Genomic DNA, 15,884 nt, shown 5'->3' with positions numbered 1-15,884 from the left:
CCTCAGAGCTGAGAAGCCTAACAAAGGCAGATATTAAAAATGCCTTCAAATATGCCAATAAATTATTTTCCTTGGCATCTCTTCAGAGTTGGCAGGATCCATAAATCCTCTTGCACAGTTTGATTAAGCTTTGGCTGTCAGTAAGGCCAATATTTGAATCTCTCTGTGAAACCCTACGCCAGATCTGTGTAAACTTTTTTTCTTTATTTTGTGTTTTAGAAATGCCTTCATCTTGCATTTCCTGGTTGGCTCTGGAGCCTCTACAGCAAAAGCAGGACTCCGAAGCCTGTCATTTCCCAATGCGGAAGGGGTTCTGCAATTTTAAATGATCTCTCTTCTAGACCACTTTTGCTGTAGACATACACTGTGTTGAAGTGACAAGGCTGTGCTCCCCGACAGATTGCTGCTTTGTCTCTTTTGCCTGAGCTTGCATGTCCGTTTCTGTAACATGCTGCCTCTTACTCTTTGCCTCCTAATGCTCAAACAGCAAACGGCTTTCCCCAGTGATTTTGATCTCTTCTGTTGATTGATCACACCCCTTTCTGAAATGCTTCTCTGCCCTACAGTAATAGTCCCATGCTTCTGAATAATTCACCGTGAAAGAAAACTAAAGCCATCTCTATATAGCTTGCCAAGGCCAAATTCATCTTGAAGTAGTCATTAGGTCTTTTACCTTTCCCTTTCCAACAGGCTGAAATTAGCTTCTTGTTTAAGTCCCTGGCATGCAGGTTTAGATTTGCTTCATAACAAAAGCTCCTAACGCTGCCTATGGTAATGTCAGGTGTGACTCATCCTCCTCTTTCTTGCCAGAGATGGGGAAAAAAAATGAAGCAGCATTCATTGCCCTGACTTTGTCTTCCCCCTCTTCCGTTTTCTGCTTGCTTCTACGTGCTCTGGAAGAAGCGATTCCCATGGCCAAGACTAAGACTTGGGGCCTGGGCTCACTTTTCAGCTCTGCCTCAGACAAACAGTGCAATTATAGGCCCATTTTTGGTGAAGGCATTTTGTTGAAGTCCATTAAAATCTAATCTTGGGGACAGCTCAAGGATTCCCTTGAGAACATGGGTCCGACCTGGAGATGGGAATGATCACTGAATGATGGGACCAGCTATTGCTGTGCAGCCTCCAGTGGAGCGGGCCAGCCCATCTAACTGGGAGGTCTCAGCACTGTCCAAGCTATTCAGGGCTGTAGGTCTTACTCATCCTTCCAGCTTTGACCTTTCTGACCGGCTGTGTCTTTTCAGGGACTTTACAATTAAAAGAATAGAAATATAACCAAGACCACAAAAAAGTTCCTTTGAAGTATTTTCCTGTGATATTTTTTTTTTTCTTAATTGGCCTTTACAGGTTTGTCTGGGGCGCTTTAGTCCCCTTTGTACTTGACCCTATGTAAATAGGCCACCCAGGGTTGTGTAATAGATTCCCCCGGTTCCTCTTGACAAGACTATCAGAAAAGGATTAATTGTTTTCCCATGTAACCCCAGGGAGATTTTACCACTGCTTAAAACGAGAGTGGGATCGTGCCCCCCCAGTCTCTTAATAAGTGCAATGCTAATTCTTCCTTCACGTTTGTGTTACTGTGATTGATGTATTGATTTAGTAATTGACCTGCCTATCCCCATGTTGTACCTATAGTCTAACTGGGGCAATTTAAAAACCCGGAGTTTGATACTGTCTGAGCAGCCAGTGCAGCCGGTGACCCATGTGGGCACTGGGGTTGACTCATCAGTTCTGAAAACACAGATTTCTGGAGTGACACCTTGATCAAAACTTATGTTAAATGTTCCACATATCTAATGATTAAAGTTAATTTCTGAATATTATTTTTATTATTTATTACAGGAGTACCAAAGGCAGAAGTGTTGAAAATCACTAGCTATCACTGGAGCCAATGTGCATTTGATACTTGTAAAAACTTTTGCATTAGTGTTGATGAGTTATTATTTGATGAGTGGGGAGAGGCAGGGAAACAGGTAAATTTCAGCACAGCAAGGAACTTTGCAGCTATTGAGACAACATTTAATTCCCATATTTTGAGCCAAGTTTCTCTCCTGGTGATAGTCAGCAAAGTTACATCAGTTTACACTTCCAGGAGATTTGGAGCCAGATGTGTCTTTCCCACACGTGAGTTTCTCTGTCCACCTTGGTTTATTTTGCTAGTCTGTCTTACTCGGCACTGTTTGCAATACAGCTAATCCTTCTTGTTCCCTCAAGCTTTGACTGGGCAGCATCGAGCAGCCATTTTTGTACTAGGGGAAAGCAAGATCAAATTCATCTGTTTAATATCCACCGCACTGACATTTTGTCCTTCTTGCCTGTGGCTGGTGCATTAAACATGTGACTGCTGTCACGCTTGGTGTTACAGTCTTCTGGCTTTTAGGAAGAGGGCTGAAGACTGTTTTTTACCTCCCTTCCCATTCCATTTTTACCTGGAATAGGAAATAACCAAGATATCACACTCTCTTTCTTCCTCCCCTCTCCCCCCCTCCCCTTAAAATGCTTTCAGGGCAGTCTTGTATGTCAAGCACACAAGGACATGGCGCTGCACTCACTGGACGTTCTGTGCACTGAAGGACTTCACCTGCTCATAGCAGTCTGCAGCCAGGACCCCAGCACGGGGGTGGAAGCACCCTGTGCACGCATGGGTCGTATTCTGGCTCAGCACCACAATGAATTGCACTGGCAGGAATGAGGGCTTGTAGCTATCGATCCTGCTGCATGTAGGGTAGAAAGCCAAAATGCCACACGGCCTCTAATGGCTGCAATCAGAGCCAGTCCCCGGTGTTAGAGGCAGCATTTGAGAGAGCCACAATGACTCCTAGTCCTATTCTCAGCAGCACAATCCTCACTGAAGGTCAGCAAGACTCGGGTTCCCAAGTGCCTGGATCACACATACAGCTAAATCGCTGCAGTTTAAGTTACCAGGCACCAGCTGAGCTGCGATAAGCGTAAGGGCTTCCATGGCCGAGCTCTCCGACTACCCTACTCCCAGGGCTGTGGAGCTTCAGCTGAAATCAGGCTCCCTTGGTCCCTGTAACCTATTTGTGTGTCTGAGCCCTGGATTGCTCTTGTATGGGGAAGCGAGGCACACTTGTGAGCATCGCCCCAGCAAGACTGTGATGGAGAGCGACGGGGGAGCCTTGCCCAAAACTAGCAAAGGACAAAACTGGCTCAAAAGAACAGCTTTTTATTTAAAAAAAAAAAAAAAAAAAAGTAAGAAAGTTTAAAAAAAAAAAAAAAAAGAAAAATAATGGTGTCACTGCTATGCTAATGCCTTCTGGCTTCCAATCATTAAAAATAATACAGACATTAACAGACAGAGCCATAGAGCCACCTTTCTTCTTCTTTGTTTAGGAGGGGATGAAGGCTAATGAAACCCCAGACTGCAGGTTTGTTTGCCTTACATAATAGGCGGCCAAACTGTTTTCAGCAACTGCAGCATTCAGGCAAGAGATTCATGGAGGGAAGCCTTAATTAGAGTAATTGCTCTATTTATATAATGATTCCCTTTTGTCTGAGATCAAATAGATCTTTGAGAAATCTTATTTCCTTTGGAGTTAATTTCTGCCCTGTTAGTTTAGCTCATGAATCTTAATGAAGATGAGCATGTTGGGTATCTCCCGATCTCCGCGCTCTCCCTCATTACCAGAGGGGAGACTCTGGGGCATTAATCTGCTGTGCTGCTGCTTTTTGCTTTGGTAGCAACATGGGAAAAACAGCAACAGCCAGGAAATGTTAATATCATGAACAGGGAAATCTTTCTTTCCTTTAACGGTTTGGGGTTGACTATTGCATTGGCACAATCTTGAATAAGGGCCCGTTGAGACACGTGGAAGCTGCGATGGAGAGGAGGTGGGACTGAAGGTCTGTCATTGTATCTGCGATGGGCTGCCCTTGAGCTCCTGGGAAAATAAAGCGATGAATTTCTCTGGGCTCCTGTTCCCTGCCTGTAAGACGGGGGAGAGCCTCCATCTCTGCCATGCACTTGCATTTGAAAGATGAGTGCTCATGGGCATGGGCTTTCTCTTACAAGGTAAAATAAACGTGCCCTGCCCGGGGCAGCGGAGTCCTGATGGGAGCTGGTCCATCTAAGACCTTCTTTAATACAAGAAATAATAATTTATCCCTCTTCCAGATGGATAACAATGTAAAGAGAATGGCTGAGCAGAAAGTTGTATTCCTCTTCCTGAAGTGCATTACTTCTGTGGAGGGCTCTGGGCTTGTTAATGTTTTCCTAGAACTTGGCACAGTTTCACATAATCTAGTCACTGTAATATTGCTCATGAAATTAATTATCCTGATGCAGGTAGCACATACATGAGTTAGTTACATAAAAGCCTATCAGGGATTCCAGTATTGAGAAAGGGAATTTGTAAATTCAAGTAAATTAACGCTTGGAAACATCTGTTTTGTGCAGACATCCCGTCACTGCCTTCCAGGCCAGTAGACTGATTTGCAAACTCAGCCTCTTGAGACAGAAGTTGCAGTGCTGCATGTGAGCAGCCACCGAAGTCCAGTACAGCCGTGCCCAGCAGACTGGGAGACCTGGACCCCTTCCCAGCACGGTCCAAGCCACATAGCAGGTGAAGAGGAGGACCAGCATGGGTCCCCAGTGCTCCCTCACCTGCTGGTGGCCTGAGCTCCCAGGGCTGACGCAGATTTTTCCCACTGGTTGGCACTGCTAGGTCTGCATTTTTTCCTTGTAACTTCACAGGCCCTCCGTGGACTAATCTCCAGCTTTTCATTTCTTGTCATGGCTTGCTGCATTTTCTTTCAGTAAATGTTTTCAAATGATTTTGTGAAGTCATATTTTTGGCTCATTCCAGCTGCAGTTTTTGGCTGTGATGCTGCTGAGAGGGTTAGCTGAGGTCAGTGAGAGCCTTGCCTGAGTTGTTTGCTCGGCAAACTGGTGTAGCCTAAAGAGACCCAGTCTGTGGATGCTCCCAAGGGGCTCTGTACACCGGGAGTGGAATAATTCCCCACGGTTGGATGTGATCACAGAGCAATGGCTTGATGGCTTGGTTCAAGTTTAAGATTGATAGTCTTGTTATTGGTTTTGCTGGGAGGCATCTTGGATTAGGGTGATTACATGTTTGGTTTTGCTCAGGAACATCTCTGTTTTGCCTTTTTGTTGTTACTGTTGAATTTTTTTCTCTGTGTTTCTGAGCTTGGTGTGCCAGAGGTTGAGATTTGTGATGGATTCTGGGTTAAAATGCAAAATTAGAGATACTCTATAAACACTGAGAGACGACGTTTTGCTGTGAAAAACTTTCTGCTGAACATCTTCTCTCATCAGCTGCAAAAACATTGGAGGGTTGTACTTGGAAAGACCTTTAGGGCTATCTAACCTGTGAAGCAAGAATCCAGCTCTGGCCTTCCAGATGGATGCCAGGAATAGCCAGCACTGTAAGACATTTTCCAGCTGTTTCTGAATGCAGCCGAAGGGATCAGGTGAAAGATTAGCTGCACTTCCAAAAAGCTTTCTCCTGTGCATCCTGCACATGTGCCGAGGGCAGCGTCTGTGTGCTCTGGGCACTCAGCTTTACGCCTCCTGCTGCAGAAGTGCCTCTTCTATGGTTAGAGACATGGGTATAGGCTCCAGCTACTTATTTCAGAGATGAAGGCTGAGCTTGTAATTCAGTTCCTCAGAAATCCCCAGTTCTTTGTTTGCTTTGCTAGAAGTGCCATCAGATAGCAGAGGCGATACAAGATGGGTGCTCGGCAGAGAAATGTCAGTACTGCCTAAGGCAGAGAGTGAAAGAGAAGGATTCATGGGCTTTTGAGCCTCAAGGCAGGATAGGGGTCATTATAGTCTTTTGTTTTTCCTGACATACTGGACAACACAGACTAAAACTTCATCTACTTCTTTGTCAGTGCAATAATTTCTGGTTAATTTAAATAGTGTTTGAGAGGGTTAGTTATTCATTTTAGTGGAAACCAGCTTCAAAAGTTTCATCCTTTAATTTTGTATCTCTTACAGTAAGGCAGGTAACTCTGTTCCAGTGCAAGGCATTAGTACTGTCTCTGTTGGAGTCACAGTTTGCACACCTGCTTTTCAGCCCAATTGTCAAATAAAGACTGTAACTGCTTCCCAGAGAACACACCCCACCTTCACCAGGCTGTGACGCACCGGGTGTTTCCAAAATTCACCAGGAGATTTTATTGTAAGGGAAGAGCAGTAACGGCCAATCTCTCATTTTCTGTCACATCTGCTGGGTGCAGCGCGTGCGTACATCCACAGGCAGAGTAACCTGCAGGGATGCTGTGGCTGCCCAGAATAGAGGAAAATATTTCATGTACTGCATGATGATGTTTAAAGCAAACAGTTTCAGTGCCTGTTCCCATGCACTGATACAACTGAGAGGTCTCAGCACAGCATACGTTTATCAGGGTTGGAAGCTAACGATAAGAGACCTACCATCCTTTGAAATGATATCCCACCCTTTTGTTGGAGCAGATCAGTATGATAGTGTCTGCTGTGGAAGGGAGGCCTCTTCACGCCGTGTTCATACTCTTTTTAGAGTGCATGACTTCAATTCATTTTCAAGGTCCTGCTAGCCTGCGTTAGGGGGTTGCAGTATCTGGGAAACAAGCTTAGAGAAACTTGTCCACAGTGGTTTAGGGTGCTAGTGGATCACTGCTGGCCCTTGGTACCCTTGTCCTTCAAGGTCCTATTTTTACAGAGCAAGAGAGGCAGCAGCACTGAGCTCACGCCCGACAGCTGGGGAAGGTGCTGTTTGATCAGGTTTCCATAGGTCAGCTCATTCCTGTCAAAGGAAAGGATTAATTTGAGGCGTTTTGTGGCAGCCTGGCATCACTCTAAGCAGCCAGCCAGGAGGATGTGTTCCATCAGTGGGTGACTTTGAAGCCTTTGCTCTCCTCCTGCCTCCTTTGGACACCAAACATGGGGTAGATGGTCCCTAGAGTTACCCAACTGAGGTTTCTCAATCTGTGAGTCCGATGCACAAATCAGAGCTAGCTGGTCAAATCTGAACAGGCATTTTGTTTTGAATCTTATGTTTTGCTTTTTCTGAGCTCAAAACAGCGCACCTCAAGGGGTGGCCCTTGGCTAATCCTCATTGTCCTTACAAAGAGGGTGGTTTAAGTTGCCAGAAATGCATTTACTTTGGCTTTCAGCTTGTTGCATTGGATGCCTTTGCTTGGTGCAATTTTGGCTTCATGTGGAATAAAGCAAGCAAATAGGAATGTAAACACACTTTTATATCCCAGGGCTCTGAACTGGTCTGGGAATGGGCAGTCCAGTTTAGGTTTTGGTCTTATATGGTTGAGCATGAATGGGAACCCAAGCAAAGCATGTTACCGGCCCTTTTCAGAGACTATTTGCTTTCATGTTTTCTTTTTCCCTCTCCACATTTAACAGAAGCTTCCTGGTGTAATGGAGGAGGTGGTAGGTCAGGAGCCAGGAGACATGGATTTATTCCCAGCTGTCCTTCTTTCGTCTTTGTCTTGTCTTTTTGAACTGTTTTGGTCTATACCGCTCTCAGCACCAGTGAGCTCTGATCTTGTTTGAGCTTTCTAGTGTTCCAGCAATGCAAATAAGAGCTAGTGAGGTGCCGATATCCTTCTGTGGGGACAAAGAAGCTGGGCAGGAAATTATTAGAGAAAAACGGGGTTGCCAGGAGATTTCTGGCCTGTTTTGCAAACCAAGGAAGTTTAGTTTAAGACTTGCAAAGGCTTGTCTGAACCTAGTCTCTGAGAGCTTTTGACTTGACCCATTTCTGGTTTAGAAACAAAGCTGTTGTCTGGTGATCAGTATCCCACAGAAACTTTGGGGCAGAGTCTCTTGGGAATCAAATTGTGTTTGGGTTCTGCTGGTAGAAAGGGAGAAAAACAGGTTGAAAGGGTTGGGGAGACAGAAGTTGTGCTTGTCCCTGGGCCTGGCCCTGGAAATGCTGTGTAAATGAGAGCTGAAGAGTCCAGAGAAGCATGGGAAGACCCCAGCTGCAGAAAGTCACATTGGCTTTGCTCCTGTCCTGGTGACTGCTCTTAAAAATCTGGATGCACTCAGCAGCTCTTTCTACTGATGTTTTGGGGTGGGATGCTGTAGGGAATCCCATAGCAGCACAGGTCTTCAAAGGGCTCAGGAGGTCAGGCTGGAGCTGGGTGTTTTGTGCCAATGTCAGCAGAGTCCGGGGTCTTGCAAGGTCTCACAGCTGCCGATACCACATCTACTTTGCCTCTGAAGCCTCCTTAGGATGGGGTATTGAGGAGACTTCTAAAATAAATCTGTCAGTCATCTTTCTTCTCCCCACGGTCTCTCTAGGTAGGGAATGACTAGACCTTTCATCCACTTGTCCTAGGAAAATTTGTACTTTCTGAAAAGCTCCTACAGTCAGAATGAAGCTGGTCTCCTGCTGCACCTCCCCTTCTTTTCATTTCCCCATTGCTCTGATGCAGCAGACTTGGTCATTCCCAAAACAGTGACCGATTGTCTGGTTTGGCTGGTTCAGCTATTTGCTAAACATAATGCTCTTTCATCTTTGAGGAAATCGTCTGGACACCTCCACCAGAGTGGAGCTTGCTTTATGCTGCTGTTTCAATAGGCAAATAAAAGCAGCTATTTTCCCAGTTTAAATATAACCTGATTTCCCTAATGAATTAGAAATACTTGAGGAGAGGGGAAAGATTGGTTTTTACTGAATTTTCAAGAACTATAATCCTAAATTAACAGTCCAACTAGCTCTTTTCCTGCCTGGGAAAAGGTTTCCACTCCTCCTCCAATACCTCCCTTCCCCCCAAGAAATATCTGCGGTGCTCACACTTCATCATTCTTGTTGAGACCTAAAGGGCACTGTGTGCGTGATGTACAGCTTGTCTCATTGCTCCCTGGCAGATCAGGGCACTTTGGCTGAGGTTTGAGATTTCTTTTCACTGGTAGCAAAGTAAAAGTGTTAGAAAAATAAATCCTCTTTTAGAGTTTTACCATCAGGAGAGGAGGTGGTCACCTGTCTGCTTTCATCTGCTTGGGGCTTGGTGGGGTTCTAAAAGCCAGTGCCTTGCTCATTTTCCTCTGTTTCCTGAGATGACAGGAAGGAAAGCGTAGGCTCCTGGCTGCGCTTCAGCAGGCTGAGGTTTAGGAAAAAGACACGGCTCAGGACTGACTCCAGTCCAAAACCTGGCTCGCTGGTGAGCAGCATTTGAGAGCGAGCTTGTATTTCTGAGAAATTAATACAGAAATAAATAACCACCAAAACCCCTGTGCAACTTCTGTAATGTTGCAAACTATGCAATTCAACTTTCTTTTCTTATTTGACCATAAGAAAAGGGACGAAGAAGAAATAACACCCCGACTTCTTCCTCTAGAGAATGAGTCAAGTTCCTTGCATGTGGTTCCAGTGAAATTGAGAAGTCTGGCCAGCAACTGGGTTCAACAGGAAAGCTGAGGACAAGCTTTTGTGCAATTGCTAATACGTCCCTCTCCTGTGGCCCTGCCAGACAGGAGGAAACAAACAGCCCTTTTTCTTTTGCAGTTCATGACGAAGAACCCCAACATGCGGCTGGGCAGCCCTGGGCAGGGCGGCGAGAGCGCAATTCTGCGGCACCCCTACTTCAAAGATCTGGACTGGGACCTGCTGAACCAGCGTCAGATGGAGCCACCATTCAGGCCCCGAATCGTACGTGAGAAGGAGGGGTGGGGGAAAGGGATCGCTTTTTTTTTTTTTTATATCTCCTGGGCTCTATGAGCAGGTTTATTCCCATCAGACAGGAAGGGAGGTGGAGGAAGGGCAATCTTGACATGAAAGCCCTGGCCCGAGAGTCAGGAGGCGAGGTCTTTGGTCTCGATTTGGCTGGTGGTTGGCCACCTGATGTTGTACAGGTCGTTTTTCCCCTCCATAGTGGATTTTCAAAGCTGCTCAGCCAAAAGATGCAGGTTTGTAAAAGCAACTGTAGCAGATTAGTCACCTAACTACCCTTTGCCTTGCCCCAGATATAAAACAGGGTAAGTAATCTTCATTCTAACCATGCCACTGACCTCTTCACAACTGGGCTGTCGCTTTTTTGTTTCTGTCTTTACAGCACCCAGCACAGTGTTCCCTGCTCAGACCACTGTCAGCTGAGTGGTTCAAATGGCAAATAGGCTGCAGAGGACACAGTGCTGCCCTTTTCCGAGTGGTCCTACACAGCTCTAAAGATGCTGTCTGTGGAGAGCCTTTCCTTCCCTTTGAAATAGTCGCTTGGAGGGCCTTTGTCTGATGTGGTCGCTCTGCAAACTCATAGTGGCAGTGGTCAACCCAGTCCTGCTCCATGGAGCTCACTGGGTGCAGGAACCAGGCACTTGGAATAGCTGTAGGAGCTCAAAATCAAGCTCTTGAGTTGTTTCTTGACCTGAATCAAAGACTGAGGAAGCATTCTCAGTCCACCATGAGCTGGACAGGATCTGGGAACATTAGACTTCAGTGTCAATAAAACATCTTGTTCTGGATGCAGGAAAAACACACACCTTGTCAAAATGTGCCACAAACCCCGTTTGTGTGTGTGCATTATAAACAGTCCCACTTTGTGGTGCGCAGCAAGGAATCCAGCACCCGGAGGCAAGCCATTTGTCTTCCCACGGCCCAGTAATTCATTATTGTGTAAGTTTAATGGCTCGCACATAGAGGAGTGTATCCCGCCAAAAACCCAGCTGAGGCTCTCTGCAGATAAGGAGCGACTCTGTGGAGTCAGCTAATTGGAAACGCGGCTGATAACTGCTTCGAATGGCTGGGTCTGTGCTGACACTTGAGGAAAGGAACTGATTTATGTGCCCTGCCCTGCCATGTCCAGGCAGGCAACCCATCAGAGGGGGTGTCAGTTAAATCAGAGAGGGGTTTGCCTGTCAGAAGCCCGCAGAGGCTCTAAAAGGGTTTACGGTGTAAGAGGATCTGAGGGGGTACTCAACTGCTCCCAGTCCACCACCAGAAAAAGCTTTCCGTAAGCTCAGCGTGGGTTATGGAGGTGATAGTTCATTGCATTCAAGACTAGACTGAAAATGCAGAGTGAGTATCAAGCAGGCGATACGTACTTTTGACATCTCTTTCCTTTGTCTTTTCTGTTTGACAGAAATCCAAAGATGATGTGAGCAACTTTGATCCAGATTTTATAAAAGAGGAGCCCATTCTGACTCCCATTGAAGAAGGAATTCTTCCAATGATAAACCAAGATGAATTTAGAAACTTTTCATTCACAAGCCCAGAACTGCAGCAATAGCTATGGCTCTGAGGAAGGGCTCCTGAGAGGACTGGGGGGAAATGAAATGAAACCCAAGTTTACCAGAAATTTCATTCTCAAGGAGTAACAACGCACTGACTTTACATGATACAGCAGCACCACTGTCAACGTTACATTAATGTGAAATTGAAACCTTCCTGTGTTTGTGGGATTTATGCAGCTCTTGGATCAAATATTGACAGGGATGGAACAAACACGATATTGTAAATAGCTGATGCAGACAGAGAATTGAATGCTGAGCTAGTTGGCTCAGCCTGAATGTCACCACTTGCAGTGGATTCGAGGAGTCGGCGTGAGCATGAAACAAGCGTCTTGCAGCTCTGAGCCAAACAGACTTATTACAGTTCGATTGTTTGCAAGACTATTTTGAGGAGTCCCAGCACTGTCCAGCATTTTGGACCTGTGATCCATCAACCCATGGCCTCACTGAAACAGATGTTCCTTCTGACTTTACCTGTTTCTGCAGTATTTATTTCTTTCTGAAGGACAAATGGCTCTTTGCCACTGTTCGGGTTTCCATGTGAAATATTTCATTGTGCTGACTAGCAGAAGGAAAAAAACAAACGCCCTGTGCCCCACGCAGATTCTTCCAAATCAAAGGGAAGTAATGTGCTTGTAGTGTTTTACTGTTTGTGCGATATGAAAAGTTTTAGTGTTTGCATTCTGTGAAATGCCTTTTTACATCATGCATCTTCAATGCTCCTTTCTTTGCCTCCCAGCTGTTTTCAACTATAACGTAACTTGTAAAACCTTACTGTTTATTTAGGCCCATTCTATTTAATTATGCTATACAGAGCCCCTTTTGTGGGTTTAGTGCCTCATTAAAATTTTGATCCAAAGTGGTAGCGCTTAAATTATTTGTAGCGTTATTGCAGTGGGAGCCACAGAGCTGGCAAACGGCTTGAAAGCAGAGTACAACCAGGTAACATAAACCAACAGGTAACATAAAAGGACAACTTGCTCCCATGAGAATGATAAAACTTATCTAAGAAACAGGGTGACTTGGTTTGGTTTAGATTTAAGGTCGTCTTATTCACAGGGCACTTGTTATCAGTTACAGCCTCAAGCCTCTGCCACAGGCAGACTGAGACAATTTTTCAATGTGTTTTGTAGAAACCAGACACTTGAGGAGATGGTTCTGTGCTCTCCCTGCTCTTCTGAAAGTTGGATGATTTTTCTGTAGCTCCATGGAACACCTTTGCACTCCTTGCTTAGCTTCAAACTCTATGTCAGGATTATAGCCTCTTCCTTGGGCAGCTATGAATTGCTGGAGAAGAAGGATTTCTGACCTCTTGCGAAATGGATCGTGTTTATGTATTGCTAGTCACATGCTTTAACTTGAGAGAAGGGTGAGGTGCAGCAGAGAGGGACGCTTCTGCGCAGACCTTGCACCACTGCAACTGTGGAGGTGACGGACAGGAGCCTAAGCCTTTGTCAAGTAAATTACACAGGTACAACCCCCGTTACAGCACAGATGCACCAGTATGTATGTGCTCACCTGCTGTGAGACCAAGTTAGAAATCAAAGCTGAGATCTACATACAAGTGATACCTCTTCCCCCCCAAGCCCTCTCTACTTGACCGAGGCCCTTTTACTTCTACCCCTAAACCATCTTGCTGAACTATTTGACAAGTGGGGCTCAGGTTCAGTTACCCTTGGCCTCCTCTTGCCTTTGTGCTTTTGTGTTACACCTGTTTCTCCCTCTTTCTTTCCTGCATCTCCTCTTCCATGAAAGCACAGCTTCATCCTCTGGTCTTCCCTCCCTTCCATTGGCATCTTCTAGCCACATCGCAGCCAGTCAGCCTCTCTTCTCTTTGCTGGTCTATAGATAGCCAGCTCCCTCAAAGAGGGGCAAGACAGGAGGAAAGACAGGTTGTATAGTGTAAGTGGGAGAAGGAAGAGTGGATATACAGAAAAATGATCCAAGAACCAGTCACGCAGACTAGCTTGAATTAGTTTCCCATATAGAAAGAAATGGGACAGGGATGATTGTATTGGCATGAGGGGGCCACTGTGGCATCTTATTCACGTGTGAATTAAGCGTAGTGTTCACCTGTCTGGTGCAGACATGACCCTAGGCAACTCCTCACTCAGTTTCCCACTCAGCTTCCCAGCGTTATGACTGCAGCAGTGCTTACTTGGCAAGGGGTAAGTGCAGTTAAGTTGGCCACCCAGAGCGGGAGCACCAAAACTTTCTAAGAATTTTGTGTTGACAGCTTTTTGACTCTCCCACTATTGAGGATTATGAACGACCTCTCCTTCCCTGGACATCAGTGCAGGAGAACAGTAAGTGAAACACTTTTTTGCTAGCATGTTGATAGCATCCCGGGGTGTCACTGGTTGTGTTATTCCTCGGGCCTTCTGGACTGATTCCTGCTGGAGAAGTTAGTGCCATAGTCATCATCAAAATGTGATCCTGTCTTCATGGCCCCAGGATCTGAGCAGCTTTGCTTACACCACTGACAGTATGAAGAATGTGCAATAGTGACCTTTGAAGACTTTTATTGGTGTAGCAGTACCTGCCAATCTGTGTCCTGAAAGCCTGGGGAATGGAAACTAAGACACCTCTGTAGATGCTCTGTTAGGATTTTTGTGAACTGTAAATCAGAAAGCTTGTAGATAACTGGAAGATATAAAATGGTGTCTAAGGACGCCCTGGGGAGCAGGAAAAGCTCCTGCCCTGGCTAGCCAGTACCTGCTGTGTCCCAGGGCTTGTTGGCTTGATGGGGCAGGGATCAAATCATAGAATTGTAGAATATCAGGTTGGTAGGGACCTCAAGGATCATCTAGTCCAACCTTTCGTGGCAAAAGCAGAGTCTAGACAAGACCCAGCATCCTGTCCAGCTGAATCTTAAAAGTGTCCAATGTTGGGGAATCCACCGCTTCCCTGGGGATATTATTCCAATGGCTGATTGGTTCTCATTGTGAAAATTTTCCCTCTTGTGTCCAATTGGAATCTCCCCAGGAGTAACTTGTACCCATTACCCCATCTCTTTTCCATGTGACTCCTTGTAAAAAGGAAGTCTCCATCTTCTCTGTAGCCACCCTTTAAATACTGGAACATGGTGATAAGGTCTTCCCTAAGCCTTCTTTTCTCAAGGCTGAACAGACGCAGTTCTCTCAGCCTTTTCTTACATGGCAGGCTTCCCAGCCCTTTGTTCATCTTTGTGGCCCTTCTCTGGACCCTCTCCAGTCTGTCCACATCTTTTTTGTATAGCAGGGACCAAAACTGAACACAGTATTTGTGGTGTGGCCTGACAAGTGCTGAGGAGAGTGGGATGATGACTTCTTTATCTCTGCTGGTGATGCCTTTGTTGATGGAGCCCGGCATCCTGTTGGCTTTCGTTGCCACAGCAGCACACTGTTCACTCATAATGAGCTTGTTGTCCACCAGGACCTCCAGGTTGCTTTTCACAGAGCTGCTCCCCAGCTGGGTAGGTGCCAGCCTGTGCTGCGCTCCTGGATTATGTTTTCCCAGGTGCAAGGCCTTACACTTGTCCTTGTTGAACTTCATAAGGTTCTTGTTTTCCCGCTCTTCCAGACTATCCAGGTCTTCCTGCAAGGTGGCTCTCCCTTCCAAAGTGTCTACTTGCCCACTCCGTTTGATATCATCAGCAAAATTCATCAGAGTACACTCAATCCCATCATCCAGATCACTTACAAAGATATTAAACAGCAGCGGGCCTAATAGCGATCCTTGGGGGACCCCACTTGTGACAGCTGCCAGTTTGAAAAGGAGCTATTTACCATCACCCTCTGGGTGTGGGCTGTCAGCCAGTTCCCCACCCACCGCTCAGACCACTTCTCCAGACACAGCGGGTTCTCTAGGAGGAGGCTGTGGGAAACCGCATCAAAAGCCTTGGAGGAATCCAGGTAGACAATGTCCACCGCTTGCCCCACGTCAAGCGAGCAGGTTACTTTGTCATAGAAGGTGATCAGGCTTGTCAAATAGCAAAGGGAGATGCTGCCTCAGCTTCACTTTTCATTGATTTCAAGTGGCGTCCGGGTCACTCCACCCTATCATTACCCTCGCTTCCAGCGCGTGTGTAGACCCATGTTTGGACTAGAAGCCTGATTTTTCTGCTATAATTTCCGTGATTTTCACAATTTCACCTGAATCTTGCTTCATAGTTTAGAGGAGCTCTTCCCCTCCATTGCCTGCCTGGAACACACATGTCTACGTAATGATTCCAGTCACTCGAGTCAGCAGATCTTGAGTCAGCCACATTTGGCCAAGATCCCTGAACTCTGCCATACTTTTTATGAGGCACTGCCATTTCGATCGTGTTACCCCCAGACTCTGCCAGCAGCAGGGATGAAGATCAGCTCATTAAAAAGTATCTGTGCAATATCTTTACTTTTGAAAAAGCTGAATTAGTGTTTACACTGCCGTTGAATATGTAAAGAAATATTGACAAACAAACAACAACAACAAAAAAAAATCCAAGCAGGGATACAAAAAACAGAAAGAGTTTTTCCATGAGCTAGCCTGCCAGCTCTTTTGGCTTCATTGCTTGCCTGAGTGGATGCAAGATGGTTTCAGTCTATTAATTTGGTCCTGGCTTTAGGAGTATATTAAGCTGGCAGCCATGGGTTTGTAAGGTTTAAAGCATAAAATGGTTGTATTTGCTCCAGTGTGAAAACTGGCAATAGAG

General features: G+C 45.8%; 1 protein-coding gene across 1 annotated transcript in view; it reads left to right on the top strand.

The window, feature by feature from the left end:
- Positions 1–12,196, top strand: part of PRKCH (protein kinase C eta) — a 118,252-nt gene extending 106,056 nt beyond the window's left edge. Inside the window, exons 13-14 of the mRNA XM_063333589.1 lie at positions 9,492–9,635; positions 11,062–12,196. Of these exons, the coding sequence (XP_063189659.1) occupies positions 9,492–9,635; positions 11,062–11,208 (291 nt within the window). The 3' untranslated portion in view covers positions 11,209–12,196. The remainder of the gene's footprint in view (positions 1–9,491; positions 9,636–11,061) is intronic.
- The last annotated feature ends 3,688 nt before the right edge of the window (positions 12,197–15,884 follow it).

The sequence above is a fragment of the Chroicocephalus ridibundus genome, chromosome 4 (assembly GCF_963924245.1).
Source record: "Chroicocephalus ridibundus chromosome 4, bChrRid1.1, whole genome shotgun sequence".
NCBI classification, from domain to species: domain Eukaryota; kingdom Metazoa; phylum Chordata; class Aves; order Charadriiformes; family Laridae; genus Chroicocephalus; species Chroicocephalus ridibundus.
This window is presented reverse-complemented; position numbering and strand designations above follow the sequence as displayed.